Source organism: Podarcis melisellensis, assembly GCF_964234715.1.
Source record: "Podarcis melisellensis genome assembly, chromosome: 11".
NCBI lineage: Eukaryota > Metazoa > Chordata > Lepidosauria > Squamata > Lacertidae > Podarcis > Podarcis melisellensis.
This window is the reverse complement of record NC_138543.1, coordinates 44,435,619-44,456,296: the sequence shown is the minus strand read 5'-3', so window position 1 is coordinate 44,456,296 and position 20,678 is coordinate 44,435,619. Positions and strand designations below refer to the sequence as shown.

General features: G+C 45.7%; 1 protein-coding gene across 1 annotated transcript in view; it reads right to left on the bottom strand.

The window, feature by feature from the left end:
- Positions 1-17,447, bottom strand: part of OXCT1 (3-oxoacid CoA-transferase 1) — a 53,333-nt gene extending 35,886 nt beyond the window's left edge. The window contains exons 1-4 of the mRNA XM_081929942.1: positions 17,232-17,447; positions 11,759-11,867; positions 9,211-9,301; positions 2,722-2,857 (exon numbers count right to left, since the gene is read on the bottom strand). Of these exons, the coding sequence (XP_081786068.1) occupies positions 2,722-2,857; positions 9,211-9,301; positions 11,759-11,867; positions 17,232-17,318 (423 nt within the window). The 5' untranslated portion in view covers positions 17,319-17,447. The remainder of the gene's footprint in view (positions 1-2,721; positions 2,858-9,210; positions 9,302-11,758; positions 11,868-17,231) is intronic.
- Between the last annotated feature and the right edge of the window lie 3,231 nt (positions 17,448-20,678).

The following is a 20,678-nucleotide window of genomic DNA, read 5'->3' as shown; positions in this document are numbered from 1 at the left end:
GCTTTATTCCACCTTTGCAACGGTGGCCTATTTTATGGATATGATACAGTACTTTTTGTTGCTAGGAAATTCAACATGCCAGCAAACCTGCAAACCTTTCAAAAAATTGCTTGATCTCAGAAAGGCCTGAATAAATTCATTCCATACTTAAGTTTGATCCACAAGATGGCAGCATCTGTACTTTAAAAACCTGTCTCTGACAATTCTTATCTACCCACCCAATTTGTTGTTGTTGTTTAGTCATGTCCGACTCTTCGTGACCCCATGGACCAGAGCATGCCAGGCACTTCTGTCTTCCACTGCCTCCCGCAGTTTGGTCAAACTCATGCTGGTAGCTTCGAGAATACTGTCCAACCATCTCGTCCTCTGTCGTCCCCTTCTCCTTGTGCCCTACATCTTTCCCAACATCAGGGTCTTTTCCAGGGAGTCTTCTCTTCTCATGAGGTGGCCAAAGTATTGGAGTTTCAGCTTCAGGATCTGTCCTTCCAGTGAGCACTCAGTGCTGATTTCCTTCAGAATGGAGAGGTTTGTTCTTCTTGCAGTCCATGGGACTCTCAAGAGTCTCCTCCAGCACCATAATTCAAAAGCATCAATTCTTTGGCAGTCAGCCTTCTTGATGGTCCAGCTCTCACTTCCATGCATGTTGGCAAGGTGATGTCTCTGCTTTTTAAGATACCAATACCTATTGGTAAATGTGTGCCTTATGGACTATCTGCTCTCTATTTACTGTAACTTTCCTCATGATTTGTTTTGAACATCTGACTCTTCCAAAAAGACCCAGAAGCGGCAGTAACGTTTCTGTCCAGCCAGTTAGAACTGTCAGCCATAAGAACTCCCACAAATAAGACCGAGCTGGGGAAAAGCCTCCAGGTTTGGGCTTAGAATCGCAGAATTGGAAGGGACCACGAGGGTCATCCAGTCCAACCCCCTGCCATGTGGGAATCTTTTGCCCAATGTGGGGCTCAAGCCCACAACCCTGAGATTAAGAGTCTCATGCTCTGCTAACTGAGCTACCCCAGCTTATGATTTCTTAGCCGCCCTTTGCCAGAAGGTTTCAAAATACAATATGAAGAACCATTTAAACCAAATTAGTGAAGAGAATGGGGTGTCTCAGGTGTCAAAGACCAGGGTAAAGACATCTCTGCACTTCTGTGATGCTGCGATTCTTAGGTAAATAACGGAAGTGCCAAATACACCTCTATGGAGAGGGAATTTCACAGCTAAGGGACTGCTGTGGAGAATGTCCTCTGAGCCTCCAAGAGTGGTGGAACACCAAGAGGGGCCCCTTCTGTCTACCTCAACTCTTACGAGGGTCTGTGGGGAAGGAGGTGGTCTTTCAGATATGATGGCCTAAGCCTTCTTCTTTGGCGATAACTTGTAGCTGAGTAAGATTGTCTTCCATAAACACGGTTTTAACAGTGAGTCTGTAAGTGACTGTGGAGGTCAATTCTGAACCCACACGTCCTTCCACAGTGGGGACATTGGTTTCCGAGTGGAGTTGATCATGGTGAGGGTTTGCCAAGCGTGCCTTCCTCTTAGCACATTTCTCCCTTTCATCCTGAGTTCGAGTGTCTTCAAAGCCCATGACACCTTTGGTAAAGGCTGTTCTCCAACTGGAGTGCTAGCAGGTCAGTGTTTCCCAGTTGTCGGTGTTTATACTACATTTTTTTTAGATTTGCCTTGAGAGAGTCTCTAAACCTCTTTTGTTGACCACCAGCATTACGCTTTCTATTTTTAAGTTTGGAATAGAGTAGTTGCTTTGGAAGACGATAATCAGGCAACGTGACCAGTCCAACGAAGTTGATGTTGAAGAATCATTGCTTCAACACTGGTGATCTTTGCTTCTTCCAGTACACTGGCATAGTTCGCCTGTCTTCCCAAGTGATGTGTAAAATTTTTCAGAGACACCTTGGATGGAATCCTTCGATGAGTTGTAGATGGTCTTTATAAGTGGTCCATGTCACAAGCCTTAGTCATTCAGGGCTTCAAACACTAGTGTTGGGCCTGGAAATAAACTGGAAACCTACACAGCTATTTTGGAGCAGGGGCTATGCAAGTTCCAAGAGGAGCTCCCTTAAGTTCATTGGAAGCCACGTGTTGGACCAGGTGGAAGTTCCAAGTTTTCTTCAAGGGCAGCCCCACATGAAACACATTGAATCATCTAGGCTGGAGTAGTACAGTGGCCAACTCATTTCTGTCCAAAAGGGGCTGGTGAACCAGCAGGATCTGAAAGCAGATGTTCCGAGCTGAGGCCGCTTGAGCCTCTGGTGAAAATGTTGGATCCAGGAAAAACCTCAAGCTACAGACCTGCTCCTTCCAGGGGAGTCTAACCCCACCCAGAACAGGCCAAGAAGCCAAGGTTCACTCTATTAGGTATATTTAAATGGCCACAGCTAGCAGGCTGACATCTGGTGACAAAGCAGAAGCCGTCTCTTTCCAAAGCAGCGATTCTCTGTAAAACCTTCTCCTGCCAAATCCAAGAGGAGTGAGCTGTGATGTGTTCTACAGGCCTGTTAAAAATGTATTTATTTGTTCAGGCATTTCCTGTTGTTAATTTTTAGATGGCACTGCTCAGTGTCTTGTTTAAGTACTCCATTTTTGTTTATATATGTGTGTGTGTGTGTGCATGTGTGTGTTGCGTGCGTGTCTATAAATTTATTAGCTAAATAATGAAACACATTTTCTAAAAAAATATTTAGCCCCTTAAGAAAGGTGTTCTACCTGTGGCGTAAGCTCAACCTCCAGTTCTCCTGATAAATACTGCCGCTCAAACTCTGCGTTCTCCCCAACGTAGGACGACACCATGCGCTTGATTTGCTTCGTTTGGAGTAAGAGTCCCAGCCCAAAATTGTCTACCCTGCACAGAAAAAGTTGTTGGGCGACAGTTACAACAAAACAAATGCCACAGAATATCATGAAAATTCCACCCTGGGGCACGCGCCTTCCAAAAGGGAGAATAAGATAGATATGCCATACTTGGCATCACCCTTTGAGTTTTGTATGTAATAACCTGCACAAGTGCCTCTGTGTCAGAATTGCAAAGGCCCATCACTAGGTGGCACTAATTGTATCGCACAGCTGGACCAGCCATGAGGCAATCAGTTTGTGCTTACATCTTGCCAGTAACAAAAGGAAGCTGACAGACCATTCATTTGTCTATACAGTCGTACCTCAGAAGTCGAACAGAATCCCTTCCAGAAGTCGGTTCAACTTCCAAAACGTTCGGAAACCAAAGCGTGGCTTCTGATTGGCTGCAGGAAGCTCCTACAGCCAATCAGAAGCCGCAGAAGCCCCGTCAGACGTTCGGCTTCCAAAAATAGTTCGCAAACTGGAACACTCACTTCCAGGTTTGCAGCATTCAGGAGCCAAAACATTCGAGAATTAAAGCTGTTCGAAAACAGGAGTGGGGGACCATTTTTTGCTTCTACCCCTTCTGGCAACCTTCCAAGGGCCACTTGCCAGAGATGGGCAGCACCAGAGTCAACAGCGGGTGGAGAATGAATGTAAATATCACTCTCATTAAGCTAGTTTCTCCCCTCACTGTCCTCTACCCAGGAGAAAGAGTTCATGATCTGAGTTCAAAGCAAAGAAAATCAAGGAGGGGCTGAAGCAAAGACAGTAAGCGGTGTCAAGTTGCAAGAGAAGGTGTGCCCTGGTGAGAGTCCTGAGGTCCAGATAAGGAGGGCTGGAAGGTCACATTCTCCACCGTCCCACCCCAGTCCTGAGGCTCCTTACTTTGGGTCTATACCAGTGTTTCCCAAACTTGAGTCTCCAACCATTTTTGGACTACAACTCCCATCATCCCTAGCTAGCAGGACCAGTGGTCAAGGATGATGGGAACTGTAGTTCAAAAAAAATTAGCTGGAGACCCAAGTTTGGGAAACAATGGTGTACACCAACTGGCATTATTCCCCTAAATCTGGGGGTGCCAGGAATGGAAATTGTGAGTGTCTTATCTTCTTCAGCGTTAGGACACCAGTTTGGATAGAGGACACATTGTAATTCAGAATTCAATAATTATATGGAATTTTTCAGTTTGCTCGCTTGCTCTTCCTAGGTTATAGGACTGGCCCATCTGGCAAAATATCCTGCAAGGCTGGCTCCTGCATGCCTAACTCCAAGCCATAAAGTCATAAAAGTCACCATAAGCGCCATCGTGAAATGGACTTGGCGAACGATGGCAAGAACAGGAGTGGGTAGGATAGGCAGGATTTAATGCTGCCCCAAGGCTTTTAAACTGCCAGATGTGAACTACAGGGAAATACATCTCCCTTTATCGTCCAGTAATTATCAGATAGGAAACCGGGCTGGAAGGGGTCATTAGACAATGCTGCAAAGCTGAGCTTATGGAAGCCGATAAGATCACAGAATCATGTTCCTAAAGAGTTGTCAGTGCCCCTAAGCAAAGCCATGCCTCCATCCACAGAAACACGCAGAGAGAGAGATGAACCACTTTAACTCCCAGGCAGGGAGCAAGAGCAAACAGCCTGCATTACTTACTTTGATCTCAGCATCACTAATTCAGATACAGTGGTACCTCGGGTTCTCATCCTGAAGCAAAGTTCTTAACCTGATGCACTATTTCTGGGTTAGCGGAGTCTGTAACCTAAAGCATATGTAACCTGAGGTACCACTGCATACCTATGGAAATACAGTGGTACCTCGGGTTAAGTACTTAATTCGTTCAGGAGGTCCGTTCTTAACCTCAAACTGTTCTTAACCTGAAGCACCACTTTAGCTAATGGGGCCTCCCACTGCCACCATGCCGCCAGAGCACAATTTCTGTTCTCATCCTGAAGCAAAGTTCTTAACCCAAGGTACTATTTCTGGGTTAGCGGAGTCTGTAACCTGAAGCGTCTGTAACCTGAAGCGTATGTAACCCGAGGTACCACTGTAGCAGCAAACAGCAGTAAGGATAATTGTAGTGGATTCTACTGCAGCACACAATGCAGCTGTAACTTTGGCATCTGCACATAACAGGGGTGTTAAAACTCCCTGCAATGCTGCCGTAGGGTCACAAATACATGTTTTGTTCAGTATTAGCCGAGGGCCATGTTCCCTTGCACACAACCTTCTGGGGGCTATGTGCCAAGAGTAGGTGGGGCCAGAGGCAAAAATGGGCGGAGCAAAAGATGCAGCTCCAAACTTTTGTGCACTCCAGCCATGCAGAGGGAGCCGGTGGGTGTTGCTGGTATTTTAAGACCTATATCTCCATACAGCAAGAAGCCTCGCCACAGTTCAAGGACACATTCCTGCCAGGCAAAGGGCGCTTAAAAGGAGGTGCAGAGCAGGGCTGGTGAGAGGTGCAGCCTAGAGAGAGTCCCGAGGGCCAGGTGGAAAGGTCTGGTAGAGGACACATTTAGCCCCCAGGTCGCCTGGCCCTAGCCTTATAATACAGTGGTACCTCGGGTTACAAACACCTTGGGTTACAAACACTCCGGGTTACAGACTCCACTAACCCGGAAGAGTACCTCGGGTTAAGAACTTTACCTCAGGATGAGAACAGAAATCGCACACCGGCAGCATGGCGGCAGCAGGAGGCCTCATTAGCTAAAGTGGTACCTCAGGTTAAGAACAATTTCAGGTTAGGAATGGACCTCCAGAACGAATTAAGTTCATAACCAGAGGTACCACTGTACTTACATGCTGGCAGTGCTCCTGCTGAGATGCAAGTGGGGTTAGTAGTGGATCCTGGACCCATCAGTTGAAGACCAGTGCTCTAGGCCAGGATTTCCCAAACTTGGGTCTCCAGCTGTTTTTTTGGACTACAGTTCCCATCGTCCCAGACCACTGGCTGCTAGCTAGGGATGATGGGAGTTGTGGTCCAACCAATTGTCTCTACCCAAGTTTGGAAAGCCCTCCTCTCGGCCAAGGATGGGGACCCAGTAGCTTTCCAGGTGTTGCTGGACTACAGCTCCCATCATCCCTGGCTACCACCATGCTGGCTGGGGCTCTCTTGGGAGTTGAAAGCCAACCGCAACTGAATGGCCAATGGTTCTCCACCCCAGCTCAGTTCAGTTCATTTGTGTCCTCTCTTTTTCCTAGAACAGCTTCTGTTTCTTGGTCACTCTGAGGGTGAAGGAAATAGAAGTACAACAGAAAAGGAAACCTCAAGTTTTTAGGGGTCCCCTCCTTCATGTTATACATTATGGCTATCATGCAGTCAGTCACAATACTCACAACACAGGCCTAGCAAATGACATCTAATAGGGCCTGGGAAGACGATAAAGTCCCAACCGGAGAAGAATGGCAGAATAAGTTGATGGATTATGCCAAAATGGCAAAAATGACCGGAAGAATCAGAAATCAGGAAGACTAACATTTTAATAAAGAATGGGAGAAATTTATAACTTATCTAAAAAGCATTGTAAACAGTTAAAATTGTTAGTAGGATTGGAATAACACTTGTAGTTTAATGGTGAATTTTGGATTTAATGGAGATGGATTACTATAAAAGATTCAGGAAGAAATGGCTAACAATAGGACCCACAAAGAGGAGGAGGGAAGTCCAGGAGATTCTTTGGAATCTTGTTTTTATGTTGCATGTTGGATATGTGATTGTAAAACTGTAATTCGAAGAACCAAATAAATAAATAAATAAATAAATTTTAAACGACATCTAATAGGGGCTGCAAGCCAAGGTTAATCTTTTTGTCTCTCATGCATGACAGACTGTTCTAATGCAGTGGCTGACTTCAGGGTTGGAAAACCTCCCATGTTTCCATTCCTCGTTTGTCGCCTGAATAGCAAACAACCCTGTCGACAGTGTGTGAATATTCAGAGCCTCTGTATGTTAGGAATTATTACCGGGACTGTCTGACCTGCCAGAATGCTGAAGTAACCTTCTCCCTATAAAAAGAAAGTGCTGTTCTGAAGTGTGTAGCGTTGAAACTGTCAGTTCAAAAATAAACACAGTTAACATCTGGTGAAATATGCTAAAATAATTTAGGACCAGTTTGGCTGCTCCGAATATGTATTTCCATTTATTTCAAGGTGAGAATTGGGTGCCGTTGTGAGATGAAATGAAAGCAAACAAATCCATAGGCAATCCAGTGTTGCATAGAAAGAGGCTGCAAACCAACATACAGCCTTATTTTTTGGAGGTGGGGGAAAAAAGAAGAAGAAGAAGAAGAAGAAGAAGAAGAAGAAGAAGAAGAAGAAGAAGAAGAAGAAGAAGAAAGAGAGAGAGAAGAGATTGTGTGTGTGGTTGTAGCACGTGTGCTTTCTGATTTCACTCATTTGCAAATGTGCCTACAAGCCCAAAGAAGTTGCCACCCAGTATACAAATTTAATTAACAACAAGAACCCCCATACAAAAAGCAGAAACCCAAGCCCTGGGGAAATGCCTCAATGAGCTTCTTCACAGGTGTAGCGTAGGGCAGCAGAGCAACTGGTTGAGCCAGGCACTCGGGAATGCTGATACTGGTGCCAGCATCAAGGGATGCAGAATTTAAAATAGGTCGCCCAGGAACTTAGCCAATATTGGTCATCATGACCCCATATACCCTTTGTCCCCTTTTGACACGCATTAAGAAAATATATGACTGAAGTCAAAAGAAAAGTAATAGATCTGACACACAACTGGGGGAATATGTAAATGACTGCAGAAGATTAACACTGGGTGCAACAAGCATAATTTTCTTTGTTTCCACAATTTGCATGACGTCCCATAACAAAAAGTTATCTGGGCAGTATGCATAGCTATAGATATATAAAGGTAAAGGTACCCATGCCCGTACGGGCCAGTCGTGTCCGACTCTAGGGTTGTGCGCCCATCTCACTTAAGAGGCTGGGGGCCAGCGCTGTCCAGAGACACTTCCGGGTCATGTGGCCAGCGTGACGAAGCTGCTCTGGCGAGCCTGCACCAGCGCAGCACACGGAAACGCCGTTTACCTTCCCGCTATAAAGCGGTACCTATTTATCTACTTGCACTTAAGGGTGCTTTCGAACTGCTAGGTGGGTAGGAGCTGGGACCGAAAGACGGGAGCTCACCCCGCCGCGGGGATTCAAACCGCCGACCATGCGATCGGCAAGCTCTAGGCGCTGAGGTTTTACGCACAGCGCCACCCGCGTCCCTTTATAGATATATAGATATATAGATATATGTATATCTTGTGCATATATATTCTTCAGCATCACCAAAAAAACTTGAGCATTTCATGTATTCCAAGTACTGTGTCAAGTTTCCAGCAATGACATTCAAATTGGGTAATGAAAAAAGACTAAAAGTGTTTTGATTATAGAGGATATCAGCATGATCTTATCATTTAGCTACACTGTAAATAGCAGTATCAGGGAAAACCTTATTTATTAATTAATATTTAACCAGATTCAGGTCTTTTACACCAAGAATCCAAATCCCTCTGGTGTTCTGTAAACACGCGTTAACACTGATAACATGGGACAAAGTTAATTTAAATGAAAATGCAGGTCTCGGTGCTCTGCTTATGTGAATGTAACCAGGCATGGCCACTGGCAGCTCAGCCCTCATTGCACTTATATAAACTGTAATGCATTTAGCGTAGTACCAGCCTCATCATTTCAAGTTATTATTAATTACAGTGGTACCTTGGTTGTCAAATGCCTTGGTACTCAAACAACTTGGAACCCAAACACTGCAAGCCTGGAAGTAAGTGTTCCGGTTTGCGAACTTTTTTTGGAAGATGAATGTGCTCCGTTTCAAGTGTTACGCTTCCATTTTGAGTGCCACACTTCTGTTTTGAGTGTTACGCTGAAGTCTGTCTGTTTTTGCTATTTATTTTGCGGCCCTTTTTGTTTTGTTTTTGCGACTGTGTGGAACCCAGTTCAGCTACCTACTGACTGATTGTGTGACTGCAGTACATTGTTTATTGCTTTCATTTTATGGATCAGTGGTCTCATTAGATAGTAAAATCCATATTAAATTCATGTTTTAGGGGTTGTTTTTAAAAGTCTGGAACGGATTAATCCAAGTGTGCCTTGGTTTTGGAATGCTTTGGTTTTGGAACGGACTTCCGGAACGGATTAAATTTGAGAACCAAGGCACCACTGTATAAATGTATATATCGCTTTATGCCAAAACAGTCTTCTATTTTGAAATGTGGGTTCCTCCAGAGGGAAACCAGGGAGCTTCCTCACACATACACAGGCTGGGGTCCATCACCAGTTGCAAAAGGAGAATCCCAATTAGATTTTGTACAAAATCTATTCCAAGAACAGATGCACACGTACCCTGCATTGTTACTGACAGCGGTTATCCCTTTTACACCAGTCTTCAACAGTGCTCCTATGAGGTTCTCAGGGATGCCACAGAGCCCAAAACCTATGCAACACAAATTATTCAGCAGTGAACATCTCCATTGCAAAAATGACCCACCATCAACCATTCGTTCACCTCAAGCAGAGACCCTGCCTTCCAACCCAGAAGAAGGGGTCTCTCCCATATTATGATGGTCTTCAAAGCCAACACAACCCCCATTTTTGTTTGCATACCCAGAAGATATGGGGAATGGGAAGGGCCAATGGAGACCACAAATTTCAGCCCACTAGTAAGCCGACCCAAAACACACAGATCCTATTAAATCTAAGTGTTGTGATCAAATGATGTGGTTTGCCAAGCGGCAAAAAACCCAACTAGCACCTGAAACCATGGGTGGAAACACTCAAACCTGCAGAAAGCAGCAGTTCAATTCTCCCTCACCTCTGCGGACTAACTTTGACAGGTGGACAGGACCAACACAGTTTCCTTCTTAACTGAACTCTGCACTGGTCTCCCCTTTGTGAAATTACTGGCCTATATAACGACTCTCCCTCCACAACAATAAAACAGCGTACACAATGCTTCCTTTACTTATCTTTCTATTGCCCTGGGCTGTTCAACTTCTAGAGCAATTCTCTTGGTGATAAAGGTACAGTTCTGAAGTCAGCAGAGACCAAACCACAGCCCTTTATAGTCTTAAGAGCTCTCAGCTTTAAGTATTTTTAATGCCCTGACGTGAGAACTATGCATTCTGAAGCCCTCACCCTGCCCTAGAAACGTTACTCGTAAAAAGTGTTTTATGCTTGCTTCCCCATCATTTTAACACCATCCCTGAAAAGCCCATAGATACACAAAGCCACTGAAGACAATAAGTCTGAGTAGGCGAAGGTGTTTTTTGCAGCTCTAAAAGCACTAGGTGTGTCTCCTAGGCTGGTTCCTTGAAGCCAATGATGGTAGCAGCTCCTGTTCAGAGGCAGAAGCCCAACTTCCTGGTCCAATCAAAATGGAAGCCCTTTTTCTCATCTTCTAAATCACATGCATACTGAATGCGCGGAGGGGAAGCAGTTCCACACCCACTGTCTCCACCCCATGACCTTCACACAATTGGCAGAAGGTCTGAAAAGGGCCTCTGTTGACATACAGGTGTCATGTAGGCATGTAGCCGTTCCACAAACTCAGAACCCGGTTTAATCGGGATTCCAAGTTGTGCAGAGAACCCATGTACGCAGAGGTTGCTTCGAGACCTTTGACCAAATACATATGGGGCAGAACCCCAAGGCACCCAAAGGTTGGGAATGGTGCTGGGAAGCCCAGCTCTACTCCTCGCTCCCTGAATGCAGAGGAAGTATAAACAAACCTGTAGAACAGCCTTGTCCAACCTTGAGTGCCCAGATGGTTGTTGGCCTCCAATCATCCTTGGCCAATCTGGCTAGGGATGATGAGGATTGTAGTCCAACAATTTGTGGAGACCCAATTTTGGAGAAGGCTTCTATAGAAGAATGCAAGGGAAAAGGAATCAGGTTACATCTGATTATACAGGAACATAGGAAGCTGTATGGTATTACCAGCACTGACTGGCAGAGGCTCTCCAGGGTTTGAACCTTGGTTTTCTGCATGCAAACCAGCTGTTCTACCACTGACCTACAGCCTTTCTCCCATTTTACCAACTGCCTAGAAATCCTTTACAGTGGTACCTTGGCTCCCGAATGGCTTGGCTCCTGAACAAATCGGCTCCCGAACATCGCAAACCCAGAAGTAAGTGTTCCGGTTTGCAAACGTTTTTTGGAAGCCAAATGTCCGTTTTGGCTGTCAGCATTGTTTCTGGCGCTAATCAGAAGCCACGCCTTGGTTTGCAAACGTTTTAGTAGTCAACCAGACTTCCAGAATGGATTGAGTTTGGGAACCAAGGTACTGCTGTATTACCATATTTTTCGCTCTATAGGACGCACCTTGTTTTAGAGGGGGAGAACAAGAAAAAAAATCTCCCCCTCTCTGCGCAGCGCCCTTTCAGCGAAGTGGCAGGAGAAACGGAGCCCCTTCCATTTCTCCTCCCGCTTAGCTGGAGGGGCGCTGCGCCTTAGCTGAAGGGACACCTACCCTTCAGCAAAAGGAACCTGAAGCCTCCGGAGCACAGCGGGAGCTCCCGCTGCGCTCCGGAGGCTTCAGGTGGCTATCTTTGGAGCCTGTAGAGCGGGAGGGGTCGGTGCGCACCGACCCCTCTCGCTCTCCAGGCTTCAACGAAAGCAATGTGAAGCCTCCAGAGCACGGCAGGAGCGTTCCCACTGCGCTTCAGAGGTTTCGCATTGCTATCGCTGAAGCCAAGGAGCCTGCATTTGCTTCATAAGATGCAAACACATTTCCCCTTCATTTTTGGAGGGGGAAATGTGTGTCTTATAGAGCAAAAAATACGGTATGTTTTGTCTGAAGTACTGAAAATCTAAAGCCTATCATTTATGTTCATGGAGTAGCAGAAATGTTTCCAATTTATAAAACTGAGCAAGTAGATTCCTAAGTACTTACCACCAACGAGGAGCGTAGCCCCATTGGGTATGTCTTTTACTGCTTCCACCGGATCATTATAAAACTGGGTGTTGTGGCGGCTGCTTGTTGAAAAATAGCAGCCACAGCTCTAGAAAGAGTAGAAGAAACAAAGGGGAGAAAGCGTCAAGGTACAACCTTAGGTGCTCATTCGCAGTAACAAAGGATATCCCGCCAGCAGTTTTTAGAAAGACATGCACAAGAAATTTGTGCTGATCAAAAAGTGCAAAGAATGCATGCTAGAGGCTCATGGGTAACACTAGATTTGAAGGGTGTACGTCACTATGGTCAAAACGACATGTATGCTGCCATTTTATACAACCATACAACTAATAAAATGAATGTGATGTTGAATTTCCCAATAATCCTAGCTTGCTTTCCTTCCTTTTTAAAAGGGCAAATTTCTAGCTACTGTGCTTGAAAGTTTTCAGGCAATGCACCCTGAAACATCAGAAGGATCTGCAGTTCCAGCCATGTTCTGCATAATATGAGCTCTGAATCACTTTAGCAAATACTGTATTTAGGTGAAGGACAGTAGGGGAAAGATTTAAATTCTTTGTTTATTCTTTGCAGCTTGGAAGTAAGGGTATTATTACAAATACAGATACTCTTAAGCAATAAACATGTTGTAAATTTGAATTTCCAAAACCACATTTAGGGGTCTGTCCTCGATATGTCTGGCCACATTTTTAATTAAAGAAAACAGTGTCTGAACAGACAGTACTACTATCTTAAGCAACTCCTAGGAAATATATTTTCTCTAGACATGCAACTAGGGCAAGGGTGAGTATATTTCAGATTTCAACAAAATGCCTGAGCTTCACAAACTTGCAGAATCAGAGTTAAGAAACTTTATGCTCCAATCCTAAAAAGACTAACTTAGAAGCAATTGCCATAGATCACAGGCTAAAATCCTGTAGGAAGTAAATTCCATTGAAGCCATTAAATTTCATTCTGATTCTGCAGACATGGATACTTATGGATTTTATTTTATTTTGTTTTGTTTTGTTTTGTTTTAAAAATTCCATTCATATCCTATCTTTCTTCCAAGGAGCTCAAGGTGTCATACTTTGTCCCCCCCTCCCCATTTTATCCTCATAGAATAACAACCCTGGGGGGGCAGGTTAGTGACTGGCCCAAGGTGACCCAGTAAACTTCAAGGCTGAGTGTTTTATTTTAAATAGTAAAACTAATGTGGTATATCTTATAAAGAACAATATATAAATATTTTTTAAATAAACAAGGATCTGTCTAGTCATACTAACAATATACTTTATTGTAAAATGACATACAATTGAGTTATGTTCCTATTTAAAATTTATTTACAATTCTTCATTATTTTTGAAAATGTTTTGCCATCTGAGTAAACAACACAAAGTCTTAAGTTATCCAAGGTTCTAAGGCTGCAATCATAACCCTACTTACCTGGAAGTAAGCTCCATTCAATTCAACAGGACTTACAGCACTTCTGAGTAGGCATAGCTAGGGCAACACAGTAAAATGTTGATTCTATTGTAGTGAAAACCCTTTCTATTGGAATTTCAACTACGTGTCAGTCACCTTGTGGGTGTTTCTAAATGGCAACGCCAGGTAAATCTCTTAATAAACCTGGCAGTGCAAGTATATTCAGTCAGCAGCAAGTTCTACTGAATTCTATGAAACATACAGTACTCCCTAATAAATGATCTTAGAAATGTAGTCTCAGGATGCATTCTGATACAGCAAGGTGGGGAACTTCCAATCCATGGGCCAGTTTGGCCCAGCAGGGATTCCATTTTGGGCTCTGAAGCCATTTTTCATGGTCACCTGTCAATCAAGCATCATCACCCAATGAGCAGGTGACATCAACTGATTGGCAGGACTTTAATCCAGCTTGGTTTGGCTCTACATGTTACTTTCTTGCAAGAAGTGGTTGGCCCAGAGGGTTCAATCCTGTTTTGTAATATAATCATAAATAATAAATTTTTATTTATACCCTGCCCTTCCCAGTTCAGAAAACCGGGCTCAGGGTGGTTAGCAACAAATTTAAAACACTTAATTGATGCAACAAAAAACAGCTTAAAATACAGTATAAAACGTGAATAACAATAAATTCAGAATTCAAAAATCAATTTAAGGGGGAAATCCATCCAACAGCATATACTTTACTGCAGGCACCCCCAAACTTGGCCCTCCAGATGTTTGGGGACTACAATTCCCATCATCCCTGACCACTGGTCCTGTTAGCTAGGGATGATGGGAGCTGTAGTGCCAAAACATCTGGAGGGCTGAGTTTGGGGGTGCCTGCTATACTGTATACCCATTTACCTAGGAGTAAGTTTGATTAATAGCAACACATCCTCCATGTAATCCTATGACATCTGAACTACTTCTTACCTATTTACAAAAATCTGAGATGTCTCCTGTCCTGACCAAATATGTAAAATTATGCCATATTTGTAGACAAATTATTAAGCATACATTAAGCAGATAAACAGAGACAGGGATAGGAAATAGGAGTGGGGAGGAACTCATTTTCCTTACTAATAAACCCCAGAAATAATGAGCAATGGAGCACTCAGGATTTCTTAACCAGAAGCTTCTGGCTGCCTTCTGCACAAGATACTTTAAGAAGAACCAGCCAACAATTCTCCCCAGCATGGAAAGTCACATGCTATGCTTCATCAACACTGGCACAACAACAGAAACCCCAAGCAACCCTTTCTCCAACAAGGACACATCTCTCAGCCAGTCAAAGTGTGCCGACTAGGTCAAAGTCACTTATCCTTTGACACAGAGCTACAGCTAGTCTCCAATTTATACTGCAGTACAGTAGTCCAAATTTCTGCATATGGAAACTTTGTGAGCCAATATTATGCACATTGAGAAAAGTTGTGTCCAGCATGTTAAAAACACTGGGTGACACTGAATTGTGGCATCCAGTGAAGGACTTCTACTTAACCGTCCTCTGGGGAATCCTCCAAGAGCAGAATGAGGAGGGAGGGAGGGAGGGAGGGAGGGAGGGGAATTCTGTTCAATCTACTGGTGTGACATTAAATCTGGCCTACAAGGTTTCCATTGCCTTGTCAGGAAATCTAGAACAGGGCAGAACACCTGAAGCAGCGTCCCAATAAACAAGAGATTGCTAGGGACCAGCACAGGATTACATGCTCACTTGCAGAACAGAAATGGCCAACCTCTAGCGCAGACAGCTGAAAGTTGTGGCACTTCTAGACAGGAGCAGAAGAGCCCAGAGGGCCTGAGTCTATGGCACAACACAGCTAAGCCTATGCTATTGCTTCCCTCCCCAGTGACACACCCTGTCTTCCTTCCCAAAGCAGGAGACTAGAAGCAGAGCCATGGAATTTGCTCCCGCAAGAGGCAATGGCAGCCACCAAGTTGGATGGCTTTAGAAGAGGATCAGACCAGGGGCGGACTTTGGTAATAAATATGGTGCCCTGAGCAAGGACAAAATTTGCCACCGCATTGCTTATTTTCACAATACGGTGGTACCTCAGGTTAAGAACTTAATTTGTTCTGGAGGTCTGTTCTTAACCTGAAACTGTTCTTAACCTGAAGCACCACTTTAGCTAATGGGGCCTCCTGCTGCCGCCACACGATTTCTGCTCTCATCCTGAAGCAAAGTTCTTAACCCAAGGTAATATTTCTGGGTTAGCGGAGTCTGTAACCTGAAGTGTACGAAACCAGAGGTACCACTGTAATGTCTTTAGTATAGTTGCTTTCTTATGGATCTTCTCAGTAGGTACCAGCATAAATATAGGGTTGTGGTGGTGGTTTTGCACCCCCTTGGCTTGGCACCCTAGGCATGGGAACTACCTGCATTCCACTAATTCTGGCACTGGTTAGACAAGTCAAGGCTATATTTTGTTCTGCCTCTGCTGCGAGAGGAATCGGGCCTCTGAATACCACTTATTCTGCTCATGTCCCATTGGCATCTGGTCAGTGAGAAGAGGATGCTGGACTGAATGGGCATGATCCAGCAGGCTTGTCTTCTTATTCAAAAGGTAGCAACTGTTTTGCATGCAAAAAGTACCAGATTCAGTCTCTAGGTAGGGCTGGCACAGTCCAGACCAGAAACACGGCCTAGACTAGCGTTTGCCAACCAGGCAAACCAGATTCCCTTTGGGGGGTTAAATGAGGAGAGAGTAACACATACAACACCCTGAGCTCCTTGCAGAAAAGGCAGGATATAAATGCAACAAATAAACAAATGTTTAGGACTTCAATTCCCATCAGCCCCGGGGAGCAAACGTTCTAAAAAAACAACAAAAACTTTAGAATTTCACTGCTTTCTGCATGCTATTTGGCTCTTTAAAACTTTTTAAATTTGGGTTTTTTCCAGTTTATTTAGGGGGACTTTCCTTGAAGGGCGTAGAAGGGAGGGGAGAAACATTCACACTTATTTCCTTGGCTACGCACTCATGGGCGTAGCCAAGGAAATAAAATAAATAAAAATACTTAACTAAAAGCAGAAATTGTAGAAAGATTTTGACAGGGGTCCCCCCCCTCCCCCGAGCACTTGGGGTCAAAAGAAAGTATTTTAAAACAACTGTTGTTGAGACATTTCATTCCCAATCGGCTAGGCAGTCAGACAGAGGGTGATGACAGGTGGGTCTCCTGCCGCCAACATAAATCCTGACCCCACCTGACTATACCAGTTCTATTTGGAACGTACCTGTTTCTGTGTTTCCACATCTTCCAAGAGGCGTAAGGGAACGCCTTAATGAAAGGTGCAAGACCTCTGGCTAGGCCTGTCTTACCGCCAGCCAGCCTGCTCCTATCCTAAGTCATTTAGCCAGCCAGGCCCCTGGGGTTGGGGACAGAAAGGGACAGAGTGCGGGCCTGCAAGCAAAGCTCGCTCCCTTCCTTCTTCCTCAAGGTCAGCTAAACAAACAGGCGCCTCTGTTCCGCTGAAGGACGCGCGCTCAGCAGGTAGGGATCCCCTCCGGCCTGGTCAGCCCAGGGGCGCAAGGAGAGAGGCGCGCCGCTCCTTCTGCCGCGCGTCGCGGGGGAATCTTTGCGCCTTTGCGAGGAAACCTTCGCGCGCAACGAAGGGAAAGGCGAGCAGGAGGTTCATCCACGGTTCAGAGCCGGCCAGGGGCCAAAGGGAAGGGAGCCAGGAGGCCGGCGAGCGGATTAGAGAGCAAGAGGGCATGGAAATGTCAGTGGGACGCGTTGCTGTTTAGGGGGAGAAGGGGGCGAAAGGCTGCCCAGTGGCCAGAAGAAAAAAGAAAAGTGGGGCAGGTGGCGGAGAGAAGCAGCATGGCCTGCTCTTGCGCCTTCGTAGGGGAGGATTTTTGCATCACATGGAGCGAAACCCGATCTCCTGCTAAGGCTCAAGCTGCGCCGGCGAGCCGGTCCAAGTTGCAGAGGCTGCCAAGGCTTCCTCGCGAGTAAGCGCGCACAAAGCCGCCGCAGAAGGGTCCTCTGCAACCATCGCCGCGCGCTTGCTTACCTTGGCCGGGGCTCGACGGAGGAGCTGCGCCGTGCCGGAGCCGGGCAGGCAGCGAGCAAAGCGGGCCAGGAGGCTCTGAGCCGCCATCTTCGTGCGCTTCGCGGCGTGCAAGGCGAGCAGGAAGGAGCCGGGGCGAACAGCGGCCTTGGAGAAGGAGAAGAAGAGGAGGCGGTGGCGGCGGCGGCTGATGCCCAACCCCCTGGGCGCGAGGCTGCCGGAAAAAAAAGAGAGAGCAGGGCGCGCCTGTCAAATGGGATGCGAAGCTGGGGGAGGGTTAGGGGGCTCGACGTCTGACGTCGTCTTTAACCCCTTGTAAAACCAAGCGAGAGGCTGGAGAAATGCACCGGCTCCTTGGAGGAGGCGCAGAGGCGCCTCTTGGCCTGGGAGTTGGAGATGCAACAGGGCGCGCTCTGTGCTCCGTGGCGCTTGCTCCCAGGAACGGCTCCCTTACAGATTAGCAGACTGTGTCCTTTGAAACGTGTTTCTAGGATGGTTTGGTCTGGTTTTCCTCTTGTTTTCGTTATGTACTTTGTGGTTTTATTCCGAGATCTTCGGACGAAGGATGGTGTACAAATTTAATAAATATACAATTGTACTAATGATGCCCCCGACCGAGCCGAATGTTTTGGTTGCTTAGTGGATTTGACTTATCTGCCGCTTTTCCACAAGGAGCAGCTCGCAGCAAACTTTCGGAACGGCACAACGGAGCACCCTGGGAATACAAAATGCAGATCATGTCAGTAAATTAGAAATAACGAAAACCATCCATTTAGCAAACACAGAATGAATTCAGTAATACAAAGAAAAAACTTAATATAGGCTTAAATACTACAGAGCAAAAACGAATGGAGCTTTCACTCAATAAAGCAGGGTAAGGACGACTAGGGATGCAAAAGGTTAGACATAGTTTACTTAGGAGGGAGTAAGCCATATTGGGCTCAGTAAGACTTCCGAGTACACACTGCAATGACGAGTGTAAGATCCAATGAAATCAATAGCGCTGATTTTTGAGTAAATTGGTTGTAAAGTGATAGGACGAACTTCCAAAGACAAAATAAAATTAAGGAGTGGATTTTAATAGATCCTTGTGGTTTGGTTTTTTGGGGTTGCCTGCTTGTGAACTGGTCCCTGTAGCTGCTCCCTGTAGCAGCACTTTTATTTCTGCAGAGATTAGCAGGTTTTCATTTTACAGTGGTACCTCGCAAGACGAATGCCTCGCAAGACAAAAAACTCGCTAGACGAAAGGTTTTTCCGTTTTCGATTTGCCTCGCAAGACGAATTTCCCCTATGGGCTTGCTTCGCAAGACGAAAACGTCTCGCGACGTCTAAAAACAAAGACATGTTTTGTTTATAAAGTTAATTTATTTTCCCTTCAGTTTTTGAACTGCTCTTTACAGTATGTGTGACTTTAAAGAGCAGTTAATAAACTGTTGTTGTACCAAATTTGGCTTTGTTTAGACCTTTTTTGACCATAGGAACGCATTAATTGATTTTCAATGCATTCCTATGGGATTTCGTGCTTCGCAAGACGAAAAATTCGCTAAACGACAAAAATTGCGGAACGAATTAATTTCGTCTTGCGGGGCACCACTGTACCTGCATCCCATGAAAATTTTTACTCCTGATTTCTGCATATCAAACCTCAGCTAAAAGCAGTGAAGTTTTTGGCTTTTCCTGTACAGTTGGCTTTGTTCCGCTTTGTCATTTCTGCTCTCAGAAATCATAACTTCCATTTGTTCCTGCAGATTGCATTAAAACAACAAAGAAATCAGACCTTTATGTAACTATTCTGCTCTGGAATATGCTTCCTAGTGAGGTTGTGAAATAAGAACACGCCTCCTTTTGCACCATACATTGAAAGCACTATGGTACCACTTTAAGAGTCTCTGCTCCCCAGAATTCTGGGAACTGTAGTTTGTTCAGAATTAGAGCCTCACAGAGCTACACTGTTACAGCAACAATCCCTGCCCTTTAGCTTGTTGATGTTTGGGGGGTTTCAAGGGGCTAATCTCCCTTTTGGGGTAGGTGTTTCACCCCTTTCCACCCCTTGATTAAAGTAACCTAGTGATGGTCTGTCCTCTGAGAATCTCTTGAAGTTTGGCCTGCCAGAAGTTGTATGTGCAAAAGACCTCTTTTGTGCAGTTTTACATTGGATTTCTCTGTGTTTAATGTCCCTGCTACGTCCAAATAAATGTGTTCAATCACTGTGAAGCACCCCTAGAGCTGGGGAGCACATATTTTGTTTGCTGGCCCAGGGTGAGAACTTCAGTACATAACATATTTTATCACGGAGTCCGATCATCTTTGCAGCAGAATACCCTTCTGTCACTCAGGCTACTGTCTGCAGAACAGAACAGGGCCAAAAATGAAATATGTGTCCGTCCCCAGCTTAGAGCAGTCAGCTTCTAAGTCAGCAACAGACATCTGACAGCCTGAAGTTAGCATTTGAACCCTGCAGTCATATGTCATGGTGTCATTTTTCAGGAAAAGCAGGGGTCAAATGAGTATCAGGATTTGGGTTTCAGGGTTTAAATATGCCAGTGCAATGAAGCAATTGAATTAATGCGCGTTATGCATAGTCATTGCATGGCTCCTTCTAATGGTACTTTTTATGGCTAAACAACAATATGCACAAATGAAACATGAGAGCAAGCATCTACATTGGCTGATAAAACTGTTTCCCAAATATCAGGCATGCCGTAGTTGTGGCACCTGTCAGAGCTGCCTCCAGGTCCCAGCTCACAGAGGACCAACGCTAGCCGGTAGTAATGTACAAAAGTCTTTATTGAAGTTCAGTTTCCATTTACAAGCTGCAGCGTGCAGCTCTACGTCTAGAAGCTAGATCGGCGAAGCTCCGTCTGAGTCTCCACCCCCTGTACACCAGTTTAAGACTCTCGCCTTACTCCACCTCTTCCGTCGCTCCTTTCTCCTCTGGGTCCTTCTGCCCCCCGGGGTCTCCTCCTTCCTGGACTCCTCTGACGCTGACCCCCCTGACTCCTGTCCCTCCTTTCGGCTGGCTTTAGGACCTGGCTCCCTATCCGGGCTACCCACTGTGCCGCTCGCCTGTACATTTGAACTTGGCGCGTGCGCCCAGCTTCCAACCTTCCTCTTGACCGTTTCCTCGCTCTCCGATGGAGGCGTGGCCAATCCTGACTCATCTCCTCCCGCTGGCTGTGAGCAGCCTGATCCCGATACCTGGGACTCCTCCCCCCTACTGCGCTCTGGTGGGGAAGCTGGTCCTGATTTCCAACTGCTGCTCTTTGAGTCCCCTCTGGCCCCTTCTTCCTGGGGTGTCCCCCTAGGCACCCCCCTTGCTCTGACCATGGGAGCCCCTTTCTGTGAGCCTTCCGATTCGCTGGAAAGACTCAGGGACGTCGGACCACTGTCATCGCTTACGTTTCCTTCGGATTCCTCCCCCTCGCTCTCCATTTCCTCCCTTTCCTGTGC